We start from the raw sequence: 25,622 nt of genomic DNA on the forward strand, positions 1-25,622 counted from the left end.
AAACTGTCCATGTGTGTGAAGTTATTCATATAGTTTTGTTATTTTAGTTCTTCAAATGTAGTATGTATATCTTGGTAAAATATTATTGCGTTATTTATTGTTCAATATTATTAACTAATATCCGAATAATATCGCATATTTCAAAATTTCCTTTTATTTAATAATAATACAAGCAAATTTGGAAGAAAATAATACAGTAATATTCTTTGTTACATTGAAATACAAGTTAATATAAATCTACGTTGAGAGAAGGAGAGAGTGAGAGAGAGAAATGATAAAAGATCGTAAAAAGCATTTTAAAAGTTCTCCTACAGATAAAATAGAAAGTGTCCTCGGAAGATTGTAGTAACGGCTGGCGAAAGTTATGAATAAAACGAATCGATGGTGGATGATAGCCCCATGATGGCCGACGCAAAAATGCTTTTAGTCGACACAGCGTGTCCTCCCTCTCTCGCGGAGAAAATCCATCCCGCAACTTGACCGACTCGCAGGACCCGTGTCGACGCCATTTTCTGGGCAAATTTTATTGAAAAAATTAGAGGGAGAAGATCTGATTGTCGCAGATTATAAGCTTTAGGAAATAATCATTTCAGGTGCGACATTACTTAATATTTGTTATACCTATCGATGTATATACCCACGTAACAAATCTGAATAAATTAACTGCTTCGCATGCTGATATCATGTTATTTTTAAGGCCATTTATTAAAAACGCCATGATAATCGAACAAAATAATTGATCACTGTTAATACCTCGCTGGACAATAAACACGAGTGCACGGTATCCATCAAGGGAGGTAACAGCGAGTAAGTGAGATTATGCTCGTGTGACGCAACACAATGGCGCATCGAATTTCATTTTCATCCCTTTTCTGTGACAGAAAAGAAGCGAGGGAGCACAAGAGAGTAAGAGAGAAAGCACGAAAAGAAAGGGAGATCGCCTCTCGTAAACGTCAACTGCGCCGGAGCGCACCGGTGTATTTCCCAGAGTCGTCAAACGCGCTTTCCACTGTTTCGGGAAATTCGTCGAGTGGGAGCGACGGGGGTGAGCGAAACGGTCAATTATCATCCCCTAAATAACGGAGCTGTTTACGAGTTCAGACGTCACGTAGCGCCAGCCAGCGCGATCCTTACGACCGACCGAGACATTAGGCGCGGCGACATCTTTGCTTAATTTCCTGCCGACATCGCGAGGAGCGAGAGAGAAGAGACGCCCGAGAGGCAGCCGCTCGTCTTAATTAACGCTTGATTAATCCCGAGGAATCGTCTGCATCCCCCTCGCACTCGCGCGAGCCTCTCGTGCTCTCCAAGTCCGAAATCCGAATCCGTGAAAATTACTGCGACGCGCGAACCTCTCGACGATTACTGCGAGTTCCCTGGCGAGATCACACGGATGACGTGTTAATTGGTTTAATGATTCGTTCTCGCTTGATTAGAGTTTACCACGCACCTGCGCCTATACGCCTCTGCGTGTGTCTCGCGATTTGAAATTATATGATTCGGAGGAACACGTTTGCACGAATAATTTCGTTACTTCATGATCGTCGTACGAACGATGTCGAATGGATTTTCGTTCGGAAGACTGCGACAACATTCCACGATTGGGTTAACAATTACTTATGTCTGTACAACAGCTGGCTTGCATTTGACGGACTTGGATTTTTTGCTTGTAATACGCAAAAAAGAGGGATGCGTAATTTTAATCGAGATGTATTAAATTTCGTATTTAATACATCTCAAAAATTTTAAGAATGTCGACGGAACATTATGTAAATAAAAATGTTATAAATGCATGCAAAATGCATATCAGTTAATTTGATGGTGCTGAGATGAGTGCGTGCAATCTTAATGAAAACGCAATTGCGACTTCTAATTCGACTATCGACTACGAACTATTTCTCGTTGATTGCATATATTATTCTGTACTCATACTTGACCCACTTGACTCGCGGCGGGAAAGTAACGCAAGTAATGACAGAGCAAACGGTGCCCTCCGACCCGTGTCTAACGCGCAGCAGATGCCACCCCCGATACACACGCTGGCCTTCTCTGCAGCACAACTTCTAAGGGAAGCTACCCTCGACGTATCTAGCGGTATAAATTATATCCGAGTCGCGTCACTGCCAGCCCCTTATATGATCGATCATTAGAGAGGCTGACCCGCCAGAAAATTTGGCAAAATTCGCCAATCCGCAGCCTGAACCTTCAAAACAAGTTTTCGCCTGCTGTAGCTCTCAGTATAACAAAGAATGATGATAATCTTTCTTCCCAATAAATGAATTTCATTATCTCACATATCTCTCTCATATCTTATCCTAACGGCTGATATTATCAATTGCTGAGTCTAAATATTCTTCACAATATGTTTATATAATAAAAGATCCAGAATTTCATGAGAAAGGAAAATAAATAATACCGATAAAGAGTCTAAAAGGACAGGGAAAATGGACAGTTACCATGCGAGATTGCTAAATGAACATCTCGTAGACCGAGATCCTTCATCCTTTCCATGTAGCACACGGGACAATTAAGTCGACGCGATTCACAAAGCTCAGGGCTAGCCAGGGGCGGTGTGATTTATGCAGGGCAATAGCGGAAAGCACACACGAAACGCCTCTGGGCTGCAGTGTATTCCTGTGTGTATATTGAACTTAGGCTACCTCCCTGTGCCGGACCAGATTAGTTCGGTCATTGTAGCAAGCCCGCGTGCTCGCATGCACACAATCTGTCAACCTCCGCTCCGGCAATCTCGAACTAAGTGGACCTACGTGTGAAAACAGGCGGAGGATACAGGAGGTCGTGGCCGCGTACATTTTCCCATTGGATTCCCATCGGGAGTCGACGTTTGGAAACTGATTTTTGCACACTCGCAAGTGTATTGTCGTGCGTCGAGCATGCGACCACCCGTTGAACAAGCCACTGTTTTGTCACGTGACGAAAAATTAAATTCAATCTCGGCCCGTTAGTCGACGTAGTATATAATTTCGATGCATTACTATTCCGCTGCGGAAAAATTTCAATCAGTGCCGCCAGTTGATGCACTTCGTAATTCCATCGGTTCCCGCGATGGTCATTGGTCTGATCAAACAGCCGAGCCTGCATTTCGAAGTGTCGCTGCCGAATGAACGTATTTTTTTCCTCTCGCGACAAAACAATTACCACCATTGATTGGCCGATTCATGAGTTAAATTGGGTTTACATTTTAAACGCGGTAGGTTTGCATGGGTGCAATCGAAATCACACACAGCGAGAAATTACCGTCTGATTGACGCGTCTGAAGCTTCGATGCTGTACTCATCAATGAGGAATATATATTCGAAACATATATGTTATTTAACATTTAAATATTGCATAAATGTCGTTGATAGATATCTGTATGATTTATAATTTTAAGTATGATTTTAATACGTCTCATCGAATGTCAATTTAAGCAACATTAATCTTGACTTAACGTACTCATCTTTCAGTTTCATCAAAAATTTCATGTTGCATCACACAATTATATAATTGTGTATTCGAAGAAAAACAAGAATTCATTAAACTATCCAAAATTAGAAACTAAAGTTAGTTCAATCTTTGATCTAAGATTAAGTAAAGCCGCTTTATGGAAATCTCGAAATATTTCGGTTTGGAAACGCACGCTTCTATCTCGACTTGAATCAGCACCTTCTTTTCGCTTGATTTTGTGCTCGTGCGAGTGCACAAAGACAGGTCATGTCGCGCGCGAGAAGACTATTAGCAACGATTGCTTAACATTTCTTAAGTTTGTCTTTGAATGCGCATAATTACACAAAAGCTCTCTCGCCCAAGCAAGCTGGAAGGTAATGGTTCCCGGGACATCGTCGGCACATCAAAGGCGACGATTGTTTCACGTAAATTATAACCGAGAGAGCACTTTCCCGACTTCTCGTTATGAGTTGGCGAACAAGTTCAATTAAGTCCACGCCTAGAGAGACGAAGAACGGCTTCCTACACATGCGGAGGCCTTATCCTGCATCGAGTAGCGCCATCAACCCCGCAAGCCCACCCCAACTGCGACGACAGAATTGGAATAGTGGCTGTGAAAGCGTGGAAAAGCCAATTGCCCTGCTTGCTGTCATAAGTGCGAAAGAATTTCATATTACAACCTTAATCGGAGAGAAACGAGCGTGTCTGTATTTCTCGGTGTGTGTAAACATTTTGTCTGCCAAATTAATTATGAAATAATTAAAACAGGATAATAACAAATAAAACTAATCAGTTGCGGGATAATTATATTAACACCTTAAATTTAAGCTTTAAAACAATAAAGCTGCAGAATCAGTCATCTAGGAAGAGTGGATCGGAGCAGAAACATCAGAAACATCAGAAGGACCATGTCTTTCGACACTGATGATCCTGATGACTCGTCCCACCATATGGAATACCCAGGTCAGCCTGACGACGGGGCAACACGTGTCGGTTATGTCTATTATCGACAGATAGTGGGGTAACGAGCAGGCGAGATTTATCACCCTCCGCTGCCACCCCAGAGAAACGGCACGCTTGAGGGTGCGATGGGGTGCAAAGCAGGGAATTGGACTTACAGTTGAGTTGGCAGAGAGAGAAGATAGTTAAGCTTTAGTGGAGTCTAATATGGCCTCTTGATGCGCACGTAAACGATTTTATTGAAAAGAATCGTTTCAATGAACGTCCATGATGTTGAGAAACATTTTTATCCAAATACAATTATTACCCAAATACAATTATACGTAAAATTTCTTGCACTCTCTTCTCCTTTTGCATTTCTTGTATCTAGAATGTCATAACTTTATAAAGAAATTTGAAATATTATCAACTTTTGCCACACCGTTGCCACGCCCTTAAATCCACAGGATATTCTAGTTTTAGAAAGTATTATATAGAAATGTGATTAAACATAATGCACACGTTACATAAGAAAAAACAGGAATTAATATAATACAAATCGATGTCGTGCAACAGCGTGGCATTCATAATTTTCGCGTTGGTCTCTTTTCAAGTTACGACGGAGCGCTCGCTCGATGAACAAACGAAAGGGCGAACGCCGGAGATTTGTTCGCAGTTAAAGGCAAGTAAATTTAAATGTCAAAATATGCGCTTTAACGGCACGGGTGGCACAAAGGTATATCATATCTTTATTAACATAATGCGAGAAGGTGCTCGCGCGAACGGGACCTGGCGAAACCCGTCAATCAAAAACCCGATCCTCGAGAAAAGGGCTAGTTAGCCTGGTTGCCCTTGCATCCGCGCCCTTGCGAAAAATAACGTATGTGCCACTCGGTGCATGCAAGCTTTTGTAGAAAAACTTTTTCGGCGATGTTACATCATGTTACACGAGTCACTCGGACACCTCCGTCTCACGCATAGTCGCTCTCGTGCAAGTTTTCTTGCGACATTCACGGGTCAATCTCAGGATCGTAGCTTGCAAGCAAGAAAACATATTGCCTAACGCGTATTCACTTGATGCGTGAAATATTTTGGGATGCATTGTCGCACAAATACAAAAACGATTTTCGTAATCAATTTCTCTCACCCTGATTTGCAATTAGTAAACTTTTAATGAAACATTTGAGGTAGATGATTATCCTGAGTAACCATTTGAGAAAACACACATATTCTATTATACTGTTCCAAGGAATGGAATTAATGCGTCGTCTAATAAATGTGTGATTTCTCAGGGTGCCGTAGCTATGTATTACATGGCTGTTACGTCTTTCTTGACCGGTGTATACATGTACATTCGCCCAGATGACCATGACGTGCGACAGGGATCCTTTGATATTCTGCCTCGTCAGACGCGTGACAGCTCGGACAATGCCGGAGATCCCCGCGTCACTGATTGTCACTTGTTTCTTGCCGCATTTCCCTTTCTCTCTTCGATTCCTCGACCGCCTCGAATCCCGCACGACGGATCCTCGCTTCACTTCACCGTTCGACGCTTCTTTCTCCTATTTCAAATTCAAATACGGGAAATTTTTCGCAAGGCGGATCGTAACCCTACGCCTTGAGAACTGGTGAACGCGCGAGAGTCCAGCTGACCGTTCGGGTATCGATCTGAAATGCCTAAATGCGAGTCCTGGATGCAGAAGGGAAATGATCACGTTGCACTTATGTGCACCAAGGTGGTTAATAAGAGCCCGGCCGTCGAGGAGGACAGAAGACGGTGAAGGAAGGGGAGGCGGGAGAGCATAATGTGCCTCATTGTCGAATCACTTCCGGGGCTTGACCTCCAGTAACGCCCTAAGGACCAGTTCGCATGGACAATGTCCGCGGATAATAGGTACCGATGTACTCTATTGTAGGTTTCGAGCGGCGGACGCGCGGATTGTCTAAAATGCCTACTTCAGGATGGACTATTTAATCTAATCCCGACAATGGCATCCCACCTACAATTCTCGAACGGAATCTTCGTTCCTGCGAATCGATGAATTCCGAAGACTGGAAACGAAACAAAGAACGAATCGCTTGTCCGTATCGATATCACAACGTCATACGTCGTGCATCGACCATGCGGAATAGAACTCGTGCATTTGACGATGGCACGTTTCGCCGAGGATCACCATTAATATAATTTGTCAGTTCCATATGTCGCTAATAGCGAAGTTTTCCAACCGATTTGGCGAAAAAGCGTTCCGTATGGGCGACGAGGCGCGTGCGGCTGCTTCAACATAAAAAACAAGCGGTGCTCCGATCCTCCTTTTCTCCCACGTGGCCGCGCCGAAAGGCGGACGGTCTCCAATCCGAGTCAAGAGACCTCGAGAGGGGTTGCCGGCAACCACGTGGAAAAAGCGCCGCGGGTTTCAATATGTAGACGAAGAAAAGCGAGAAGGAAAATGCTAAGTAGGGTGAATGTGCACCTCGTATAACCGGAAGAGTAGGAGGATCTCGTGAATGATTTTAGGAAAACGATATATAAATGCTCACAAATATATGATTTATAGATACATAGATATATGATTTAATGTTGATTAAAAATTACTTTGAAATTAACCAGATGCAACCATTAATCATATTTGTTCATGTATTATTACTACTACTGATACTTACATTCTGTTACGTTATTTATAAAATCCTTCACGATAATGACTCGCGTTTCAACGCATTGTAAATAACATGCATGCATTAAAATATGTGTATGTTAAATATAAACATTTGAGTATGTGATAAATAAAATCTGAAAATTGCTTCATGTCAATATTCATTAGAATATTCGTTCGATGTACATTTAAATAATATTCACCAGAATGTATCGTTTAGTACAGCTCACATATTGCTCCTCGTACACACATATATGCGCTACATAAGAGAAAAAGCAGATAAATTCTTACGCACGCAGGCAATAAGCAAAATCATTTTTCAAACGTATCTGCCAAGATACCGGCCGCCACGCAATAAACGCAACTTGGTTGATCATTTAACTTGGGTTCTCGAAATTATTCGGCAAATTGGAGCCCGGCCTTCACGCGAGGGGTTCCTCGGCCGAGTGAACTTAAGCCTTAGATTGGTTTAGTCGCCACGCAGGCACGCCACAGGTCGGTCGTCCTGCGGATCACGCGTCACCGAGCAGGAAACATCAGGAGAGGAGAGAATTTCCCGACCTTACCCCCTCGTGCCTCTATCACGGTTGTTCCTCTCGTATTTTGTCTCACCCTTTCCGAAAGATACGGAAAACGAGGTAGAAATTTCGCGGCAGGTGATGTAATGGTGATACCTAAACTCCATCGGCATCCAATCAGTTCCCGGATTTCGATCCCGACAATAATTCAACCCCTCGTGAAAGCGACTGGTACGTTCTCTCGCGCGAATTCTGATGTTACACAAAAAGGGAAAGTAGAACGCATAAAATATTTGTTGCAGTTCGAGACTGAAGTGTTGCCTTTGCGTATTTTATGAAAATAATGAGCTATGTAAAAATGTATGTGCGGAATTTACGTGTTAAAGAAATTAAAAATTTCAGACTTTAATACTTTAGAGCAGCATTATTAATGTAGCTATCGATGAAAATGAGATTTTGTTTGTTGCTAAAAACATTAATACTTCTAAATTAACCAGAGGATCGGTTTGGGCCGAATTCGACCACATAAGCTGTCCTATTTTGATTTTATTATATTGGGACGATTACTCTAAATTCTACAATCCTATAAAAACTTTCTGATCCGCCGCGGGAAATTTCGGAGTGGGTAAACACCGGGGAAATTTGGGGCAAATCTCGGTTTCGAGGTTCTCGTTCTCCCCTGTTGATTTCGCGTCTCGGAAACTTCGGTGCGTTTCCCGGAGGATGTGAGAAAAGGATTAGGATCGGGGGATAACGTACGAATTGATCGACAGGGAACTTTTTTGCTCTTCGGCTCCTAAAAAAGATCCGTGAGGGCTGCTAACTGCCTCAAGGATTCGTTACTGATATTATCATGGAAATTCGACCACATAAGCCGTCCTATTTTGATTTTATTATATTCGTACATTTAAGACTTTAAGGAAAGTATTTATATTTTGTATAATAAAACACATCTTTATAATTTTTGCGATATATTTTATCAGAAAATAAAATATTGATTGCAATGTGGATCATTTTAGTGTTTCCTTCCGGGATTCGATGAAAGATATGAATAGTTTCGAAAAGTGACTTTCGGTTTGCGGCTCAGTTTGTCAACGCGGCATTCAGAATAAACACAGATCGACGTGAGAAATCGCGGCCGACTGTCTCTCGCGATGTTTTCCCTCTGCACGCTCGCACGTTTACGCGCGTGGGGTTGATAGATCGGCCCGACGAAACGAAGGGGTAGTTTGGCTTTAATCGATCCCGTAATCGCCGGTCCGACAGTTGGCCCCGGCTGCCTTTTTGTCGGCAGTTAGATGGATGGCGCCATTTACATTTTGTCAGTGCGACATGCGCTAACGCTGCTGCTATCATATCTATCACACCCTCTGGGCCAGTACCCGATCAGTTTTCAAATTTACAAATCCACTAGCTAGGTTTAAAAACCTTTCTCGATGCGTGTCAGTAATTTTTCAAGGAAAGAGCGTAAAAAAACATTACTATTAGGTTGGCAAATAAGTTCGTTCGGTTTTTGCTTCGGTGCAACTTCTTTCCAATTCACTCTTGTTTTTCTCGATACTATCGCGCAACTTCAGAGTGCATTTGAAAGTACATGTTTTACATAACCTTTCTGTAAATTTTGGTTTGACTAACATCAATATTGTGTGTGCTGCGTAGCTGTAAAAATGAAAGTAAATAACGTGCATTATCGTCATATTTTGCTCTATTATTTCAAGAAGAGCAAACGAGCTGCAAAGGCTCATAAAAAGATATGCCGTGTTTATGGAGATGATGCCTTAACAGAACGCGTATGTCAAAAGTGGTTCGCCAAATTCCGTTCTGGAGATTTTGACGTCAATGATGCGCCTCGCTCCGGTCGCCCGATCGAGATTGATTCAAGTAATGTCAAAGCTATCATCGATAAAAATCCATCCCAATCGGTGCGAGAGATTGCTACAGCACTTAATATATCTCATACAAGCGTAGAAAACAATTTGCGCCAACTGGAATACGTTTCTCGGCTCAATGTGTGGGTGCCGCATGAATTAACCGAGGCCAACTTGGCCACTCGCATATCCATCTGCGATTTGCTGCGGAAACGTCAAGAAAACGATCCATTTTTGAAGCGGTTAGTGACAGGAGATGAAAAATGGGTCGTCTATGAGAATGTAACGCGGAAAAGATCATGGGGACACAGCAGCGAGCCACCACAAACAACCTCGAAGGCAGGATTGCATCCGAAGAAGATCATGCTCTCCGTATGGTGGGATTTCAAAGGTGTCATTTACTACGAGCTGTTACCGTCAAGCAAAACGATTGATTCAACCACATACTGCTCGCAGTTAATAAAATTGGACCAAGCACTCCGCAAAAAACGTCCAGAATTGATAAATCGAAAAGGTGTTGTCTTCCACCACAATAATGCCAGACCTCACACATCATTGACAACTCGGAACAAATTACTCAGTCTTGGCTGGGATGTTTTGCCTCATCCTGCGTATTCACCGGACCTGGCCCTTTCCGATTATCATTTATTCCGGTCGTTACAGAACTCTTTGAACGGAAAAATCTTCAAGGATGAAGAGAACGTCAAAAGACACCTGGATTAGTTTTTCGCCGATAAGCCTCAGATGTTTTACGAACACGGCATAATGAAGTTGGTGGAAAGATGGCAAGAAGTCATCAATAAAAATGGTCAATATATAATTGATTAAAATTTATTTCGTGTATCAAAAAAATTGTATTTTATTCCACCTTAAAAAACCGAACCAACTTATTTGCCAACCCAATACATTAAAAAGTTCAATGTAAATGAATGCAATGATATTCTAACAATGTGAAACGAATAGGACGCAAACAGAATTATTATGGAACAAGGAAAGCATGAGTTATCCGTTGACAATTTCACGGGCTGGCTCACAGATTCTGACTTCGAACGCTGATTTTACGGTCGACTTGGGAAGGCGCGGTCCAACGCATGCGCTTACAAGAGATTCCGTAGGAATCTGAAAATTTCGGAGGAAATGAAAGGGAAAGTCGTCCGAGACGATCCAATTGACAGATCTGTCAACGTGGATGACACCTTTGGCGAAAGAGCCGACCAGGTGGCTGCTGTCGGAGCAAAGAGACAACTCTATCTGCACTTCTCTTTCTCTCCTTCACTTTTGCCGGCATCTGCCGGATAATACCCAGGATTATGGCAGTAGAGGATAGAAAACCCACTGACATCGACTCGGACGCGAAACGGAACATTCCTGCACCGAATTCGAACCATAAACAGATCGATCATCTTTCAAACGGTTCCACGACGATCTGGAATCGATCAGATGATATCGGATAAGACTCGTGTGTGAATCTTCGTGAGCCTCGAATAAACGCTTTGCTATTGACGTGTGGTATATAAGGGGAGAGATCACGATTATTTGAGGGAATCAGGAGAACTGATGAGTAAAGAAAACTCTTCCTTTCTTAGTTAAAATAATCCAAAAATACTCTTAAAAAGATATATTTTATATGAAAATATTTTAGAAAGAAATGTTTTTTAATCGTTATCAATAATTTAGTCAATTTAGTGGAAAGATTCTTACCTAATTCTTACTAAAACGTTGAAAAAAAATATATTCCTTTTTTCACTTCTTAGAAAATTAAAACCTAGTTAGATTTCTTTAGTATATTGAAGTGTTCTCACTCTTATATTAGTCCCTTGTGCAATGCTGCACGAGTATTTGTAAATTTTCATTGCCAGAAGGAATCGAAAAGAATGTTCGTCGCGTTGATTGGCACCGACAAAAGTCACAGGGCGAGAGCACTGGAAGACTATTTCGCAACATTGAGAGCGCTGCAAACATCTTTCGCTTTAAAAGGTCGGTTTGAACTGATCGAGCACCGACCTATACGCTTTACGAGCGCTTCGGCTGCCTCCGTTCGAGAATTCGAAAGCTGGAGGAAACGATAAACACGTACACACACCCATACACACTCATATATATATCGCGAGAGAAATGTACGACTCACCTCCCACGCGTAACGGGGGTTGAAAGGTTCGCTCGCCCATTTGCCGAGAAACGGGCCGAATCTCGCGCCACGAGGGATGTCTTTGCGTGCGCGAACGTACGGACCTCCGGCTGCCGAACCGCCGACCTCGACCTCCGGCACAGGTGACACCCATTCGCGACTCGATTGATCCTTAGGCTCCTGCTTTATCGTATCCTCTACATAAACAAAATATTTTATTAGAATATCAAACTAATATCTAATTAGAATATCAAACATTATATTTCTCGGTGAGAATTTTCCTCATTTTTCGTAATTTCTTTTTATTTTTATTTAAAAACATCATCTCTCTATTGATTGCAGAGATCACAGATCCACTTTAGAAATTAAGTCGAGTGATAATTTGAACATGAGTTTGAGAAATTTTTAATACTTTCCATAATTTGTAACTCGTAGTATTATAAAATAAATATCGCAAGCGTTTTAACACGTTTTGACACGTTTCAGTATTTTCTCAGCAGAAGTACAGAACTCACGGTATTCGTTGCCGTAATCCCGTGACCTTGAGTATTCCTTCCGCGTGGTCTTCTCGCTGTAGTCCCAGGACAACTTTCTGTCTTCCTCCCTGGAAGACGGCGACGGTTGATGCTCCTTCTCGTAGTTCCGCTGTCGATCCATCCCTGGCGAGTATCCGTGTTGCTGATACGCGGTCCTCGATTGCGGATTATAATCCTGCGGGATTTCATGTGCGCCTCCGGCCTGCAGTGGTTTCAGATCCCTGTAAACAGGTAGGTTGCTGCTGCTGTTGCTGCTCGTGCGAGTCGATCCGTTTTCCTCCATTTCCGCGTTCTCGCCGCTGCCACCCCCGCCTGTCACCCCTGATGTCGACTCGCCTTCGTCACTGCTTCCTGAAAAATACAAAATGTCGAGATTCTCAAAGAAATTGTAATTGATGAGATTTGAATAAATATTTTCTAGATTCATCTTTCATTTGTGATCATATCTTCACAACTGCGACAATCTTAATTGAATAATCTTTTTTAGTTAAAAAGAAATATTAATCAAATTAGCGATCAGCAGTACAGTGTATTGATTTAATTATTATAGCGAATTGATTTAACTTTATGAAGACATTTTTTTACAGATATTGTGTGGTTGAACGATTATATCGAGTCTCGATATTGCGATCTTGGTAACATTATTAGTATCCGCGGAAATCCAGGTTGCTGAGAAGAATTTCCACACAGCACAATAATCAGAGACGTCTTTTCGGAACGTGACTGATTGTGACATATTGATTGGTGATTTCTGAGAAATAAGAAGCTCGGGCTATTTTCGCAATAAAATCGCGGTTCTGATATTAAACGCAAGTACGAACGTTTTGTTGCGTAAGATCGCAATTCGGTGTAAACTGCACGTCTCGATGAAGGTCGGAAAATTGTGAATGATTGCGCACGAGAGGTAAAATGACTTTATTTATGCAGCTCCTTTCGTCCTATCCTTCCTTATAAATTACTTTGGTTTCATATACGCTACGCGTTACTTGCACTTTCTTTTCCTTTTTTCATTTTTTTCTTTTTTCTATCTATATCATGTATTGCAAGAACTGTTTAATATGTTTAAAAATCGTACATGTAGGTATATAGTCTAGGGCAAAATAAATTTAACGCAAAATTCTCAGCATAGAAGGACAAGTACCAATTGGAGAACACTATCTGTAGTATATTTCTTCGACGCAGCTGCTGCGTGCACGCAGTGACACCCAAGTCGAGGATGTTTGCCGTGATAAGGATTTTATTGTCCTCTTGTCGGCTGGTTTTGATGCATCGTGACGTCATCCGATGCAAAATATTCGTCTCATGTTATATATGTATATGAAACTTGCGATCATTATCGTAAATTTGTTGCTCTGGACAGGCGTTAATAGACAAGCGTCGCGAAAACTACGTTAAATACAATATTATAGCACACATATTAAAAACAATAAGACTAATTAAGAATAATGTACATATATGCATTTTGGATGTGTTTGATTGTACTTTTATTCCTTCAAAAAAATTATAAATTTGTTTAGCGTCTATTATCTGTTTGCAACAATTATATATCACACTCGAAGCGACAAAGGAACGCATGCAAGAATCTGTTTTATTTGTATAACTCGCTTTAGCTGGAGACAGGCCCTTTTTAATGGCGGCCTTATCTCCGAATCGAAAGATTTCCAGACGCGGTGTATCGTCTATCTACATCTAAGAACAAACTATGAACTTTATGCGCGCGTTCTCGAGCCTGCGGAGGAACCTGCGAAGATCGAGAGTCCTCTGCAAACAGCAAGAGTTTCATGTGAATCGGCGACTAAGCAAATGATCGTTTCAGCGACAAACTGGCAGGTGTATCGAAGAGGAAGATAGTCGAGGGGGGAGACGGAGGAGAAGGGAAGGAAGCACTAGAATTTTACGATTGAGATTTTCTCACGATTAATTTCTCGATATTTGCGTTACGGCGTTAATTAACTTGATTTTTGTTCCACACGCTTCTTTCTTATTCTTTTAAATAAAAATTAAATTAATTAGGGAGGAGGCAGGCGAGGAGAAGCAGAAGATATCGTTTCGATACGTTTACATGTGAAAGTGGTTCATGTCGCGTACCGCAATAAAACGTTAAAAATATCAATTTTACGACGCCGGCTTCAATTCCACTCTAACCGAGGGAGTAAACAAAGACTTAAGGATCCGTCGACTTAAGTCATCGGTGCGGGCAAGTCGTAAAAGTAAACGGTGATCCTGCGAGGTGTGCTTGTCGACACGAAGCTCAAAGAGACAAGACGTCTACGAGTGTCGATATTGATGTGTCATGGCTAACAGAAAGAAAGAAATCGTTAGTAATCTGATATGGGGATCACTTGATATACATCTGATATATAATTCTTAAATTACTATGCCGTACACACTTGCACATGGACGTAAACGATTGCAATTATTAAAAAAAAACATAAATTAATTTATCTATATTTTATTAGAAAAGATAAAAAAATAAGCAACAAAGAGGAACAACGTTTAAATAATTCTAAATATTCGTTGTGAATATTTAACAGAGCTATTTTATAAAAAAAGAGAAAAAGGATAGCGATCATAAATGCACATGAAAGTAGCACAGAAGTATAACAGTAATGCCATCGACAACTCGGTCCTAATCGGCAGAATAAACACAGTTTAGCGGATACTCGTTCGCGGCCGATGAGCTGATCGTAAAGAAGAAGAGACCTGATCGCACGAGGGCACGCTGGATGTGCACTCCAAATCTCTCGCACGAGGAGCCGATATGATACAACAACAATATTTGGAAAACCCTCGAAAGCAGGGGTCTTTGACTCCTGTGGGATACAAGTGCCAAGAGAGTATTTTCTCCCTTGACAGAAGTACAAGTATACTTGTTGAGCCATGCGTGACATTATCCCTGATGATAGCAGCTCGAGAGGTTCAGAGGATGATTAGAGCGAAGTGCCGCTCTAAGTACAGCTAGGTATACAAGCGATTTCATCGTGGGAAGAGTCTTTTTTTCTACATCGATCGACGAGTGCCTCCACAGACGCTCAACGATTATTTATAGCGGTTTGGTCCAGAAAGATATGATGGAACCATCAATGCCGATAATAAATTAAAAAAGTCGTATTAACGCCTTTTTTTGAAAAATAATTTCTCTTTATGCTACTGGAAAGAGTCACGTCTTTTTTTTAATTTTATATATTTATTTTACTTTTATTTATTTTATATATTTCTATTTCGATTCTATACATGAAATTCCATGAGCACCAAGCGCTAGTTTATAGGCAATGAATAATAATTAGAATATTGTTGGGCGATGTAGATAGGCAGCTAATGAAAATTATTCTATCACTTGGCATTGTGCGCAGCATGCTATTTACTGTGAAAATAATGAGATGTGTTTATCCATGGCGGGATGAAGTAGTTAGCGAGTTATAAAGCAAATGACTCTTTTGCATCGCACGGGTCTATTGTGATCAATGATTGATGCGCGTGTGCGATACTCGGTGAGTTCGTTTATCGATTGCCAGTGCATGCGCCAAATATATAGACGGCTGACGTCTCACGATCGGAGGGTTTAACAAACGATCAAGCTGAATGATGGATTAATCTATCATTAAGTAGACGCACGTGGCCAAATGTACGATCTAGATATCGCCAAATGAATTTTATATTGTGAAATTAGATAGAAAATAAATAAAATAATTCATATCAATAGTATTTGATATTATTTGTTAAAATTACAAACCTGCAGATATTCCAATAGAACAATTGTTATCCTATGTGACATGCAAGCTTCATTTCGTTTCGTAATACTTAATTCTGTCAATTATCTGCGATAATTACTTAGCAATTAGCGACGTCTTAATTACAAGACATGTAGCGATTGTAAAGCGAAAAAAATCTAGAATAACGCTCTATATACCCGCGAAGCAGGACGTGGAGACTGCTGCTAGATTCAAGAAACGTAAGCATGGCTTCCGGAAAAGATAATTAAACAAATTGGCGACTAAAGAGATGTCGGAAGAGCGATTGCACCGCGACTACGTTCGCGCTCGTGCAGACCGCGTTGCGTGACCGCACAGGACATCCTGGCGATACGAGGATCCTCTGGAGAACGTTAACGCGCCCCGTACAGCACGAGGACGCGAGAGCGACGTTGGTTCCCGAAGGCTCCATTGCGGATGGCGCGATTAATCTCGTTGACAATATCAGATCTCCCTACTGGGGCGCAGACTAGCGCAGACGGGGTTAATTAGAAGAACAACGTGGTCGGATCCTGCGGCCAGGAGCAGTATCGTGAAACGTCGATAACATTATCAGCGCGTCGCGCAATTGCCAGACCGAGGCAGGCCAAATTGGACAGAAGATCGAATCTCCGGAGTCTGGTTTCCGGACAAGCTGCGGTTAAGCTTCCTTGCCGATGTTTGCACAAAATCGAGCACGAGAGAGTACTCTCCTCGCTTCAGCAAGCCGAATTCTTCGAAAGTGCCAAGCAGTAACGGCGGATACTATCGAGCATGAAACACTATCTGGTGCTGATTAGATTCACTTTATTCAAAGTTAATTAAAGCAACTTTTCGTTTTCTGTCATCTTGCTTTCGTAACATTATAATCGAGAACGGGATAGTCAGACTACTGATTTATACATAAGCTGCACTATATTGTTCGTAGAATTAGAACAATTAAATCTAGTTTGTGATATAAAGTATATAAAGATTAAATTTAAGTCCTTGATTCCAAAGGAGAAATACCTTCAATAATGTCGTAAACTCAAAATCATTTTTGTGAACGTGACATCGTCATTATTATTTCCATAGCATCATGCATCAAGAATTTCGTCTTATCGACTCACGCGCACTTCACCTTCGCTCCGACAACGCATTAAATCGCGAGTGATTTAGTTATCGTCGTTGTCCAAGCAATACTTTAACGTCTCCAACATTTCCTGGTCTATCACCAATTTAATTGCGAGCACCTCGACTTACCGTTGTTCATCTTGCAATCCACGACGGACCGGGACAGATCGAGACCGTTCATCGTTGACCTGCCTCAAATCCAGAATCTCGGATCCCTCAAAACGATTCTGAACCGGACGAGGATTCGGATCACTCCCGACACACCGGCATCACAAGAGTCTCCTCGTACGAGATCACGTCAACATCACGAGAACGATGGACGACGACGTCGGTGGACCGGAACTTGCTCGACCGAACGTCTTCATGATCGTCCGATCGATCAGTCGAGAACGCCGCTCCAACTCGAACCACCGACCCTTTCAAGGGGTCAGGTAGACGCGGGGGGTAGCTCGCATTAACACGAACCTTTCCAGACGGGCGACTGAAGGAAGAAGCGGACAACGGGAAGAGCGCTGCTCCGTGTCAGCTGGCCCTTGGCGGACTAGAGGATCCAAAATCTGTTGAGAAGAGGATGGCACGACGAGGGTTCTCTCGGGATCCCTGGGACGATTCACGGGGTGTGGCGGGTCGCTTCCAGCGGGATTTCTGGTTGGTTCACGGGCGGAGCCACCCCTATCGCATTGGGGTCCCCACCAAGGCGACTACAGCATCCCTCGGGAGAGCGAGTGAGAGGGACGCGGTGCTTTGGCGGTGGAGTGTAATGCGACTGTCTGAGAGAACGCTAGGAGGGGAGGGGGATAACAGGGGAGGGGGTAGCGTAACGTGACGCTGATAACGAAGGAGATTTCGCGGTAGCTGAATGTCAAAGTCGAGCATAGGATCCTTTCTTTTTTTCCCGAAAACTCGAGAATCGATTTTAATGGACGCCCTGAAGAACTATGTGTGACGATTTTAAGGAAATAACAAATGTGAATAATAAATTTATATGTGAATAATAAATTTATATGCAATCGAGAAACGTGTCTTATCCAAAGTTGTGTGTTTTATCCAAAGAGATTAAATTTTAACATGCAGTGCAATAAAACATATGTTTCAAAATATATTTTTAGTATTTATGATATAAAATTATAAAATAAGACAAAATAAAATAAAAGTTATTAATCTTTAGCATTAAAAATATATCTGAAATATGAAGAATAACAGACAACTAATGTAAGCAATCTTTATTAAGAATTAAGAATTAAAGATATTTTTATATATGTTTCTCTAAATATAAAACTTTTTTTTAAATTAGAATAGTGTCAATACAATGCAGCGTTTTTATACATTGCAACGACACTCATCTTGAATCTGGATAACATTGAAACGTACCTCTGACATGTATTATATTTCCGCATCGATATCTTACACTTTTTCTTGCTAGTGAATTCACGTATCAAGTATATAGGGTACTGTTAAATTTTGATTTTGTTAGTAGCCTCCTGGTAAGATGTCAACGTACTGAGATATTTTTTCTCGCAAAAAGTCTCTGCGGAAAAGCGCCTCGATGAGGACGTAAGGCTAGAAAGACCCCACGCGGAGACGAGGTCAGCAGGACAGCCATCGAAGTTCTTATTGGACAAGGGTGACCACTTTTTCACTGCGAAAAGTAGCTGTCACAAACCTCCCGATTCTCGATTCTTTTTTAAACCGCACTCCACAATTCACTGATTTGTCCATCGAAACGACTTCGAAGTCAACCGGAGAAGGAGAGCATCGAACACACGTCAATCTCTCACATTGTTACGTCTTACTTTTTAATTAAAAAAATATCTTCTATGAATAGGTAATGTTCGTCTTAACCGAAAACGAGACTTGCGGTTTTCTCGAAAATCGTTACGAATAGAAAACGATGGAAACATTTCTTCAATTACCCTCGTGCACACTTTTCTTTTTTTGCTTTTCACTCGGACTGGTGTTACAAAAATGTACCAGGAATGACACAATTTTTTCATACTGGAATTAAATAAATTGTCAAGAGATTTTTGTCCACTCGCGCACCGTTGTTGCGTGCAGTCCACCTTTCTTTCTTTTCTTTTTCTGAATTTCTCATCGTTCTCTTCGAAGGGAAAAGAAATAAAAGACATAATCGAGGGTTATTCGTCCGTGTTTGCTTGTCGGCTTATTTCGGCGGTGAACGGGCACGATGATTTAAATCTCGCGCACGAACGCCATAAAATCAGGACGACCGCGGATAAAAGTACGCAGGAATATATGACGGTGCCGAGAGACGCCGAAACAAATCTTCATTTCTGGTAGCCGGCGAAGGCGCGCAGGAAAAGGAGGCAGTAACGACGATATGACTGTGTTTTGCAGCCGGGAAGACATGTGTCGCGTGCAGTTATATCATTCTTTACGGTCGGCAATGCCGGTACCCTTCGTTCATTCAGCGTCGACTTCGTCTTTCGCGCAATATCTGAAGGGGCTTGATTTACACCGGCATAAAAATGTCTCCACCTCGGATGTTGATATCACCTACCCCGTGCACCTCCAACGGGCCGGAAATCGTATCCTTGCACAAATCAAGAATGCTGCGTCGACCAGTTTTCTTACCAACTTTCAAAATTATTATTCTACGGTCCCTTTGATCATAGAGCAAGAGAGGCGGAATAATTGCTGCAATTACCAATTGGCTGTATATAAATATACAATTGACACACGTGAATCTAACTTGACAAAGTAGTGAAATTCATAAATAATAAAGTTTTAAACAATTTAATTACACATGGTTCCGCGGCGGTAAATAATATAATAAATATAATTAAATACTAAAAATCGCAACGGTTACATATGTATGTTTATGCAATATTCGTTTGCAATGCATTATTTCTGTGGCCCGTGTACACTATTTAGAAAATTAGCAAATATTTATAATTAAAACATTTATATATTATTACTAAATTAAATGTTATTACACTAGCTTTAGTAATAATTAGATATTTATTATTACCTACATAACGTGCATCCGCGGAACGCTTAATTTCGTGATTACTATGCAAATAGTTAGCACCGCGCAATCGCGCTATTTTTCAAACAGCATTAAGTCTTGCACACCTTTTGTCATCAATTAAGCGCATGTAACAAGTGCACCGTTGTGGTTTCACGTAACGTGACACAGAGATTGCCCGAGGATCGACCCCGATCGATTTTCGCGCGTGTGCTGACACCGACTAACTACGAGAAAGGGCAATAAATAACGGGAATATCAAAGGGTTATCAGATCTAAGCAAACCTCCTACGTCTGGCGCAACTTCTGACACGTGGAGTGACGATGCCGTAATGTCGGCGGCAAAGTGTGCGCGTGTGGAGTGAGTCTGTGGGTGTAAGGAGGGTGGGCGAAGGGGTGTTGGGATGAGGAGGTAGGTAGGCGCGAAGCTATTAAACTGACAGAAACACTTGCCACCCCCTCGTCTCTATACCCCCGGTCTACTGCCTCACCCACCACTCACGACCGCCCGACCATGCCATCCCTTACTGGGGAAGCCCTTCGTCCTTTACTCTGCAGCACCGTAGTTATTAATATTTTTCACAGCCCCCGAAAAATTGTCTCTCCCGTGCCGCGACCGAGGTTGCAGGCCGGAGAAGCAATTTTGCGGGCGTGTCGCCGACTGCCACTGTCAAAAGATGGAGCGACAGATAGAGACGCTTTCACCTCGTTCCCGTCGCGCTCTTGGATTGTGCGTTTTAATGAAAGATTGACGTTACGGAATTACGGATCCAGTTCTTTTTAATTATAGTATTTTACACCCTACGTTGTATTTGCGATTAAACGTTCTTTAAAATCCGATATATTGTGCTGTTTCTATTCTAACAAATTTTATCCCTTCGTTGCGACAAATTTCTGTGAAATATTATTTTGCGATATTTTCGATTAAAGGACATATATATATTTTATTAGAGGCCGCGGAACAACTGCTCGAATGAGAGTGGACTTGCAGGAATTTTTAACATCCGTCATTTGGATCCGCACAATACTCGAGTGTACAATGTCTCATTATACGATCCCCCGGAGTTCGATTGGGAATCTGTCAACACATCGAGAAAAAGAGAGAACGGGAGCAGATTGCTCGGCGATGCGTCCGCCGACCGTTAACGGTCTCGTGCAAGAAAGAAGTGGCCGGCGGAGGAAGAGAAAGAAGAGAGCAGAAAGCGACTGACTCACTGAAGAAGCAGAACGGGAGAAAGAAGTCAATCCTCTACGGCGACTAAACAATCGTCTCGCGCTCGAGTGGCCTCCCGTAAGTTCGCGTTGGTTCTCGACTCCTCGATCTACCCCGAAGCGATTGGCGCGTCTCCCTACAAAGACACCGAGCGAAGAGAATGAGGCTCGAGACCGGGCCGGGCCGGGCCGCGCGCGATCCTCTGAAAAGGATCGAGATTCGAGAGCCGTGCGTGTCCGTGAATGCGATTGCCGCGCGCGCCTGGCGAACAACGAGCACGAGTACATAACCGGGAGCTCGTATCCCGAGTGGCCGAAATAGTGAATGGCGAATCTACGAGTCGGCGAGTCGCGTCAACGGTCGACCCAGGAGTCTATAATTTGTGTTCGAGTCGAGAGTCGCGTCTCCCCCTTTCCCTCTCTCTCTTTCTCCCGATTTCTCTCGCGTCTGGATGCTGTACACGCACACGACGTGATCTCGCCTTTCGTTGCGCTGGCTTCTAATGTGTCATTGAGAGCCACGTTATGCGGCGTAAGTAGTCGGGAAGAAGAAAGAATGGGAAGCGGAGACGAGGAAAGCGAGACTGGCAGCACCGCCCTCCCGCTTGGCGGAACTTGAGACGCGATTGTTGTGCGCCGCGTGCACAGCGTGCACCAGGAGCATTGTCCCTCGTTAGAGGCTACCGGAAGTCACCGGAAGACGAACTAACGGAAGACCCTGTGCCACGGGGCTCCTCCTGTTCGCGCGCGGAACGCCCTCCGAGTCTCGATAGACTCCGCAGCTTGTCGTCGTCGACCCCCTTGGTGAGGCTCGTTCGACTTAACGATTTTTAGACTCGACTCAAGGTCGCTCTCGGATATAGCGATTATTTCTTTACGCAGAAAGTCTTCTCTTTAATTTCAATTAACCGATCTTCCAGAATTTGCGAAATAGTAAGATAATAGCTCCCTGTCCTGCTGCGCCTCAGTCCGAAATTATTTCTATATTTGCTCGTCAAGATTTATCAAAGGTTACATTTCAAAGATTTACATTTTATACCATATTTGACTGTATGCGCGTTCAATTTAATTAAACAAAGTTGTGAAAACGGATTGTACAGTGAATCAATCAATAGACCGCCGTTAAAAAATCACTGCGATATTTGATCAACCGTTTAACAACGAGTAAGGAACGAGTAATAATTAAAACAATGACGGAAAAGACTCGCGTTGTGGAAATTGGGTTACGCGGCCAAGATCGGCAGAAGGAAAGATCTCCAGATGTGGGCGATAGAATTGCGGCACGCGAGCAACCGGAAGTCGGTGAAGTAGGGAAAATCCGGTATACGTTGAGCCCTCTTTCACCCGTGCAACGCCCTCGTTTCATCGCTTCTGTTAGCTTTGCAGCGTGTGTTAAGTATGTCGAAGTTATACGGACTCAACGCTCCGACTCGACTCGAGATATTTTCAAGTCTCAATTTTCAAATAAAGGCATTGTTATTCCCACTTATTTGTTCGTTGCCTATTTCCCGTATACTTTATTTGTCTCCTCAGAAGATGGCGATTAACATTAATGTTCTTCAAATTTTTATTAATCGCAGAATGAACAATCGCACTAAAAATCTTGACGCAACTTATTTGACGCTCGATTTCGTTTTAATGCTGCTGCAAGGTAATCACCATGGCCGTTTGATCCTTAACAATGAAAATGTCTGCAATTAACGCTGCAAATTACACAGGGCGCTTAGCACACGTCTTTCTGTGGCGAACGAAAATTCGCTTATGAATTAATCCCGAGTGGCACGCGATTCGTCAGTTCACGACTGCGCTGCGATTAATTCAGGTGGGTTTGTGCATCGAGTTTACACCGCGCAAGCGGGGTAGCGGTGCACGTTGGCGTGTGTCCAGGTAAGCGTCCACCGAAGTGGGCGAGCAAGAGAGAAGCAGAGAGCCGGGAAAGGGAGAAGAAGAGAGAGAGAGAGGGGGGGGAGGGAGAGGGAGAGGGAGTAGGAGAACAAGAGACAGAAAAATCGACCGGTAATCAACAGCGATATACTCGCGTAATATCGGGTGCAACAAAGTGCGAGCTTATTGGAAAGCGCGTAGCTCGCACGCCGCGGCTGGAAGGCAGGACAGCGTGCAAATATTGATGCATTAACAATGCAGGCTAATTATGTTTTGGTTCGAGCGTGGCCTACCCGCGCGCGCGCGCGCACCCCCGGTTCTGATGGTGGTGAAGTAGCGCGAGGTAGTGGTAGCGTGCTGACTGACGATGGTAATGCTGCTGGCATACACCATGGTGACGACGCGGCCGAAGTAGCGGTGTGTGCGGAGTTTGCTGTGCCCACCGGGCAGGCCATTGCGCCATTGTGATCCAGGCTTCAGCACACAGCCTCCGGCTAGCTCACAGGCGCAACTCGCCGTTAAATTAATTTTATCTCGTGTCCGTCATTAATTTTGTATCTCCTGGCGGCCCCCCCAGTTGGTTTGTCCACCGGCCGGTCGACCCCGCCGGTTCATTCATCCGTTCTTACGCAAAAAGATGACGACGCGAATTCACGTAACTTCTAGCCGGCGAAAAAGTTGCCGGCGGTTTTAATCAACCCACCGGTAAGACGGTTTATAGCAATTAAGGCCGTGCCTCTGATGGAGATTCTTTTTTGGTTTTACCAGCGAGATCCCTCGATTCCCTGCAGTTATCATGGCGTTGCTTTTACTTCGTGACCCTTTTTGCGAAAGTATCAATAAAAGGTCTGCGAGAGTTTCCTCCGTCTGTGTCGACAGATTGTTAAGTGAACAATATTATGTTACGCCTGTAAAAGATGCTTTTATATTATAAATAAATAGCGTACGTATCCATAAACAAAAGTTAAGGGAGAGCGAATTTCTTAGTTTTTTACACAATCTATAATAAATTAAATGACAGTCCCATCAGTCTGATGTAACAATATCGATAATATGAAATTAATTTACAAAGCAACCCCGAAAGATCAGCAAGAACAATTAGATTCTATTATAATCAGACTATCATCCTTCGGGCTGTTTAAACGAGGCGCACGCTCTCGACAAATTCTTGACGATCGACGTTTTCTCGCGCGCAGAGGAGCAGATCGAAGGGTGAAACCCCTGCGGATATCGGTCCTTAGCGGGGTAAACCGTGCAAGGGTAGAACTCGTCCGAGGAAGGAAAGGGAACAGATGTTTTTGAGCGCGAGCAAACGTCATAATCTATGTTCCGCAACATCGTAATTAAAGAAAAATGGAAGTTTGCGCGTTCTTCCCCCTTTTCGCGGCCTTCACCGCGCTCTCATCGATTTTACCGAAACTGCGAACATCCCAGCGCACTCAATGCGATAAATAAATGAGGCTTCCAGTTAGATATTACAGCAATGTATCGTTTACTGCTGTGTCGTAAATACGGCAACGTCGGGGAACAGAAAGGCTCAATTAACGATTTAAGGCAACAGGTAATTCATTCGTGTGGTATCGCGCGCGCGCTGCAAAAAGCCACCCTCTTATTTTCCACTCTCCTCGGGAATACATCGGCGCTCGTGAATCCGGCGGGAAAAATCCGGCGCGGCGTGAGCAATCCAATCTCGCCTGGGCCCCGGATATCGGCCGTAGTTAATGCCCGCGCGTGTATATGCGCGAAGGTCCTCGGCCAAATAAATCGTCTCGAGAAGAATCAAATCTCTACGGCGGAATCTCACGCCCGTCTCGTAAACAAGGGGCCGACAATGGCGAGCGTGCGCGCGCGCGCGCGCGCTGACCGTCCCTCCCAGAATTTCCGCTCCAGCATCGCCACGCATCCCCGCGTCTGCCGGTGGATCGAGCCACTGCTAGATAAAGCGGATTCGAAAGTTTAAATCGTCGACTTTCTCGGCATGCGACTTCACTTTCTCTCTTTTTCCCTCTTCCGAGCCGAGCGGGGAGAAAGACGGAAGGGCGGCCTGGCCACTTCTCGACCGGGTAGATACGATCTGACCGTTTACACCCCCGTTTCACCCCCACGGCGCCACAAAATGGAAATACGAGAAACAGCGAGCGCCGAGGGTTGCCGTTTCGCGGATGATCATCGCACTCACCCCCATTCGTCCAGCGAATGCAGGCCGATTGTGCACTCGTCTCTCTCCGAATCGCGCGTGGTCGAGATTGCCATCAATCGATCTTCGCGTCGCGACCATTTATCTGCAGACCGAAACCCGATAGCTATCAATTACGAAGCGCTTATTCAAACAAAGATACGCTTGCATTTGTATATTTAGCGCTAGTAATTGTAGCGAAACAACAGTCTCGGTGATTGATAAAAGTAAATAAGAATTCAAAAGAAATAAGACCATTCCTGTGAAATCTGGAGAAACGGAGAACGCAATCGATGGAAACAGACGAGACTGCAATTGAAGAAATAAGAAATATAATTTAAACAAAATTCTCCGTCTCACAATTTTGTCGCACATGTCTATTTTGTCGGCCAACGGATGCGTGACAATTCGATGGGATCTATACGTAGAACGT

At 43.2% G+C, this 25,622-nt stretch overlaps 1 protein-coding gene across 3 annotated transcripts in view; it reads right to left on the reverse strand.

The window, feature by feature from the left end:
- The window catches only part of LOC105276834 (MDS1 and EVI1 complex locus protein), a 77,613-nt gene that overhangs the window by 17,609 nt on the left and 34,382 nt on the right, over positions 1 to 25,622 (reverse strand). For 2 of the 3 annotated variants that reach the window (XM_011334766.3, XM_011334764.3), the window contains exons 1-3: positions 17,061 to 18,028; positions 12,067 to 12,438; positions 11,552 to 11,748 (exon numbers count right to left, since the gene is read on the reverse strand). In XM_011334766.3, the coding sequence (XP_011333068.1) occupies positions 11,552 to 11,748; positions 12,067 to 12,438; positions 17,061 to 17,112 (621 nt within the window). In that variant the 5' untranslated portion in view covers positions 17,113 to 18,028. Of the gene's footprint in view, positions 1 to 11,551; positions 11,749 to 12,066; positions 12,439 to 17,060; positions 18,029 to 25,622 lie in introns of those variants that run through there. The other variant, XM_011334765.3, reaches the window with a different exon arrangement.

This window comes from Ooceraea biroi, chromosome 2 (assembly GCF_003672135.1).
Source record: "Ooceraea biroi isolate clonal line C1 chromosome 2, Obir_v5.4, whole genome shotgun sequence".
NCBI classification, from domain to species: Eukaryota; Metazoa; Arthropoda; class Insecta; order Hymenoptera; family Formicidae; genus Ooceraea; species Ooceraea biroi.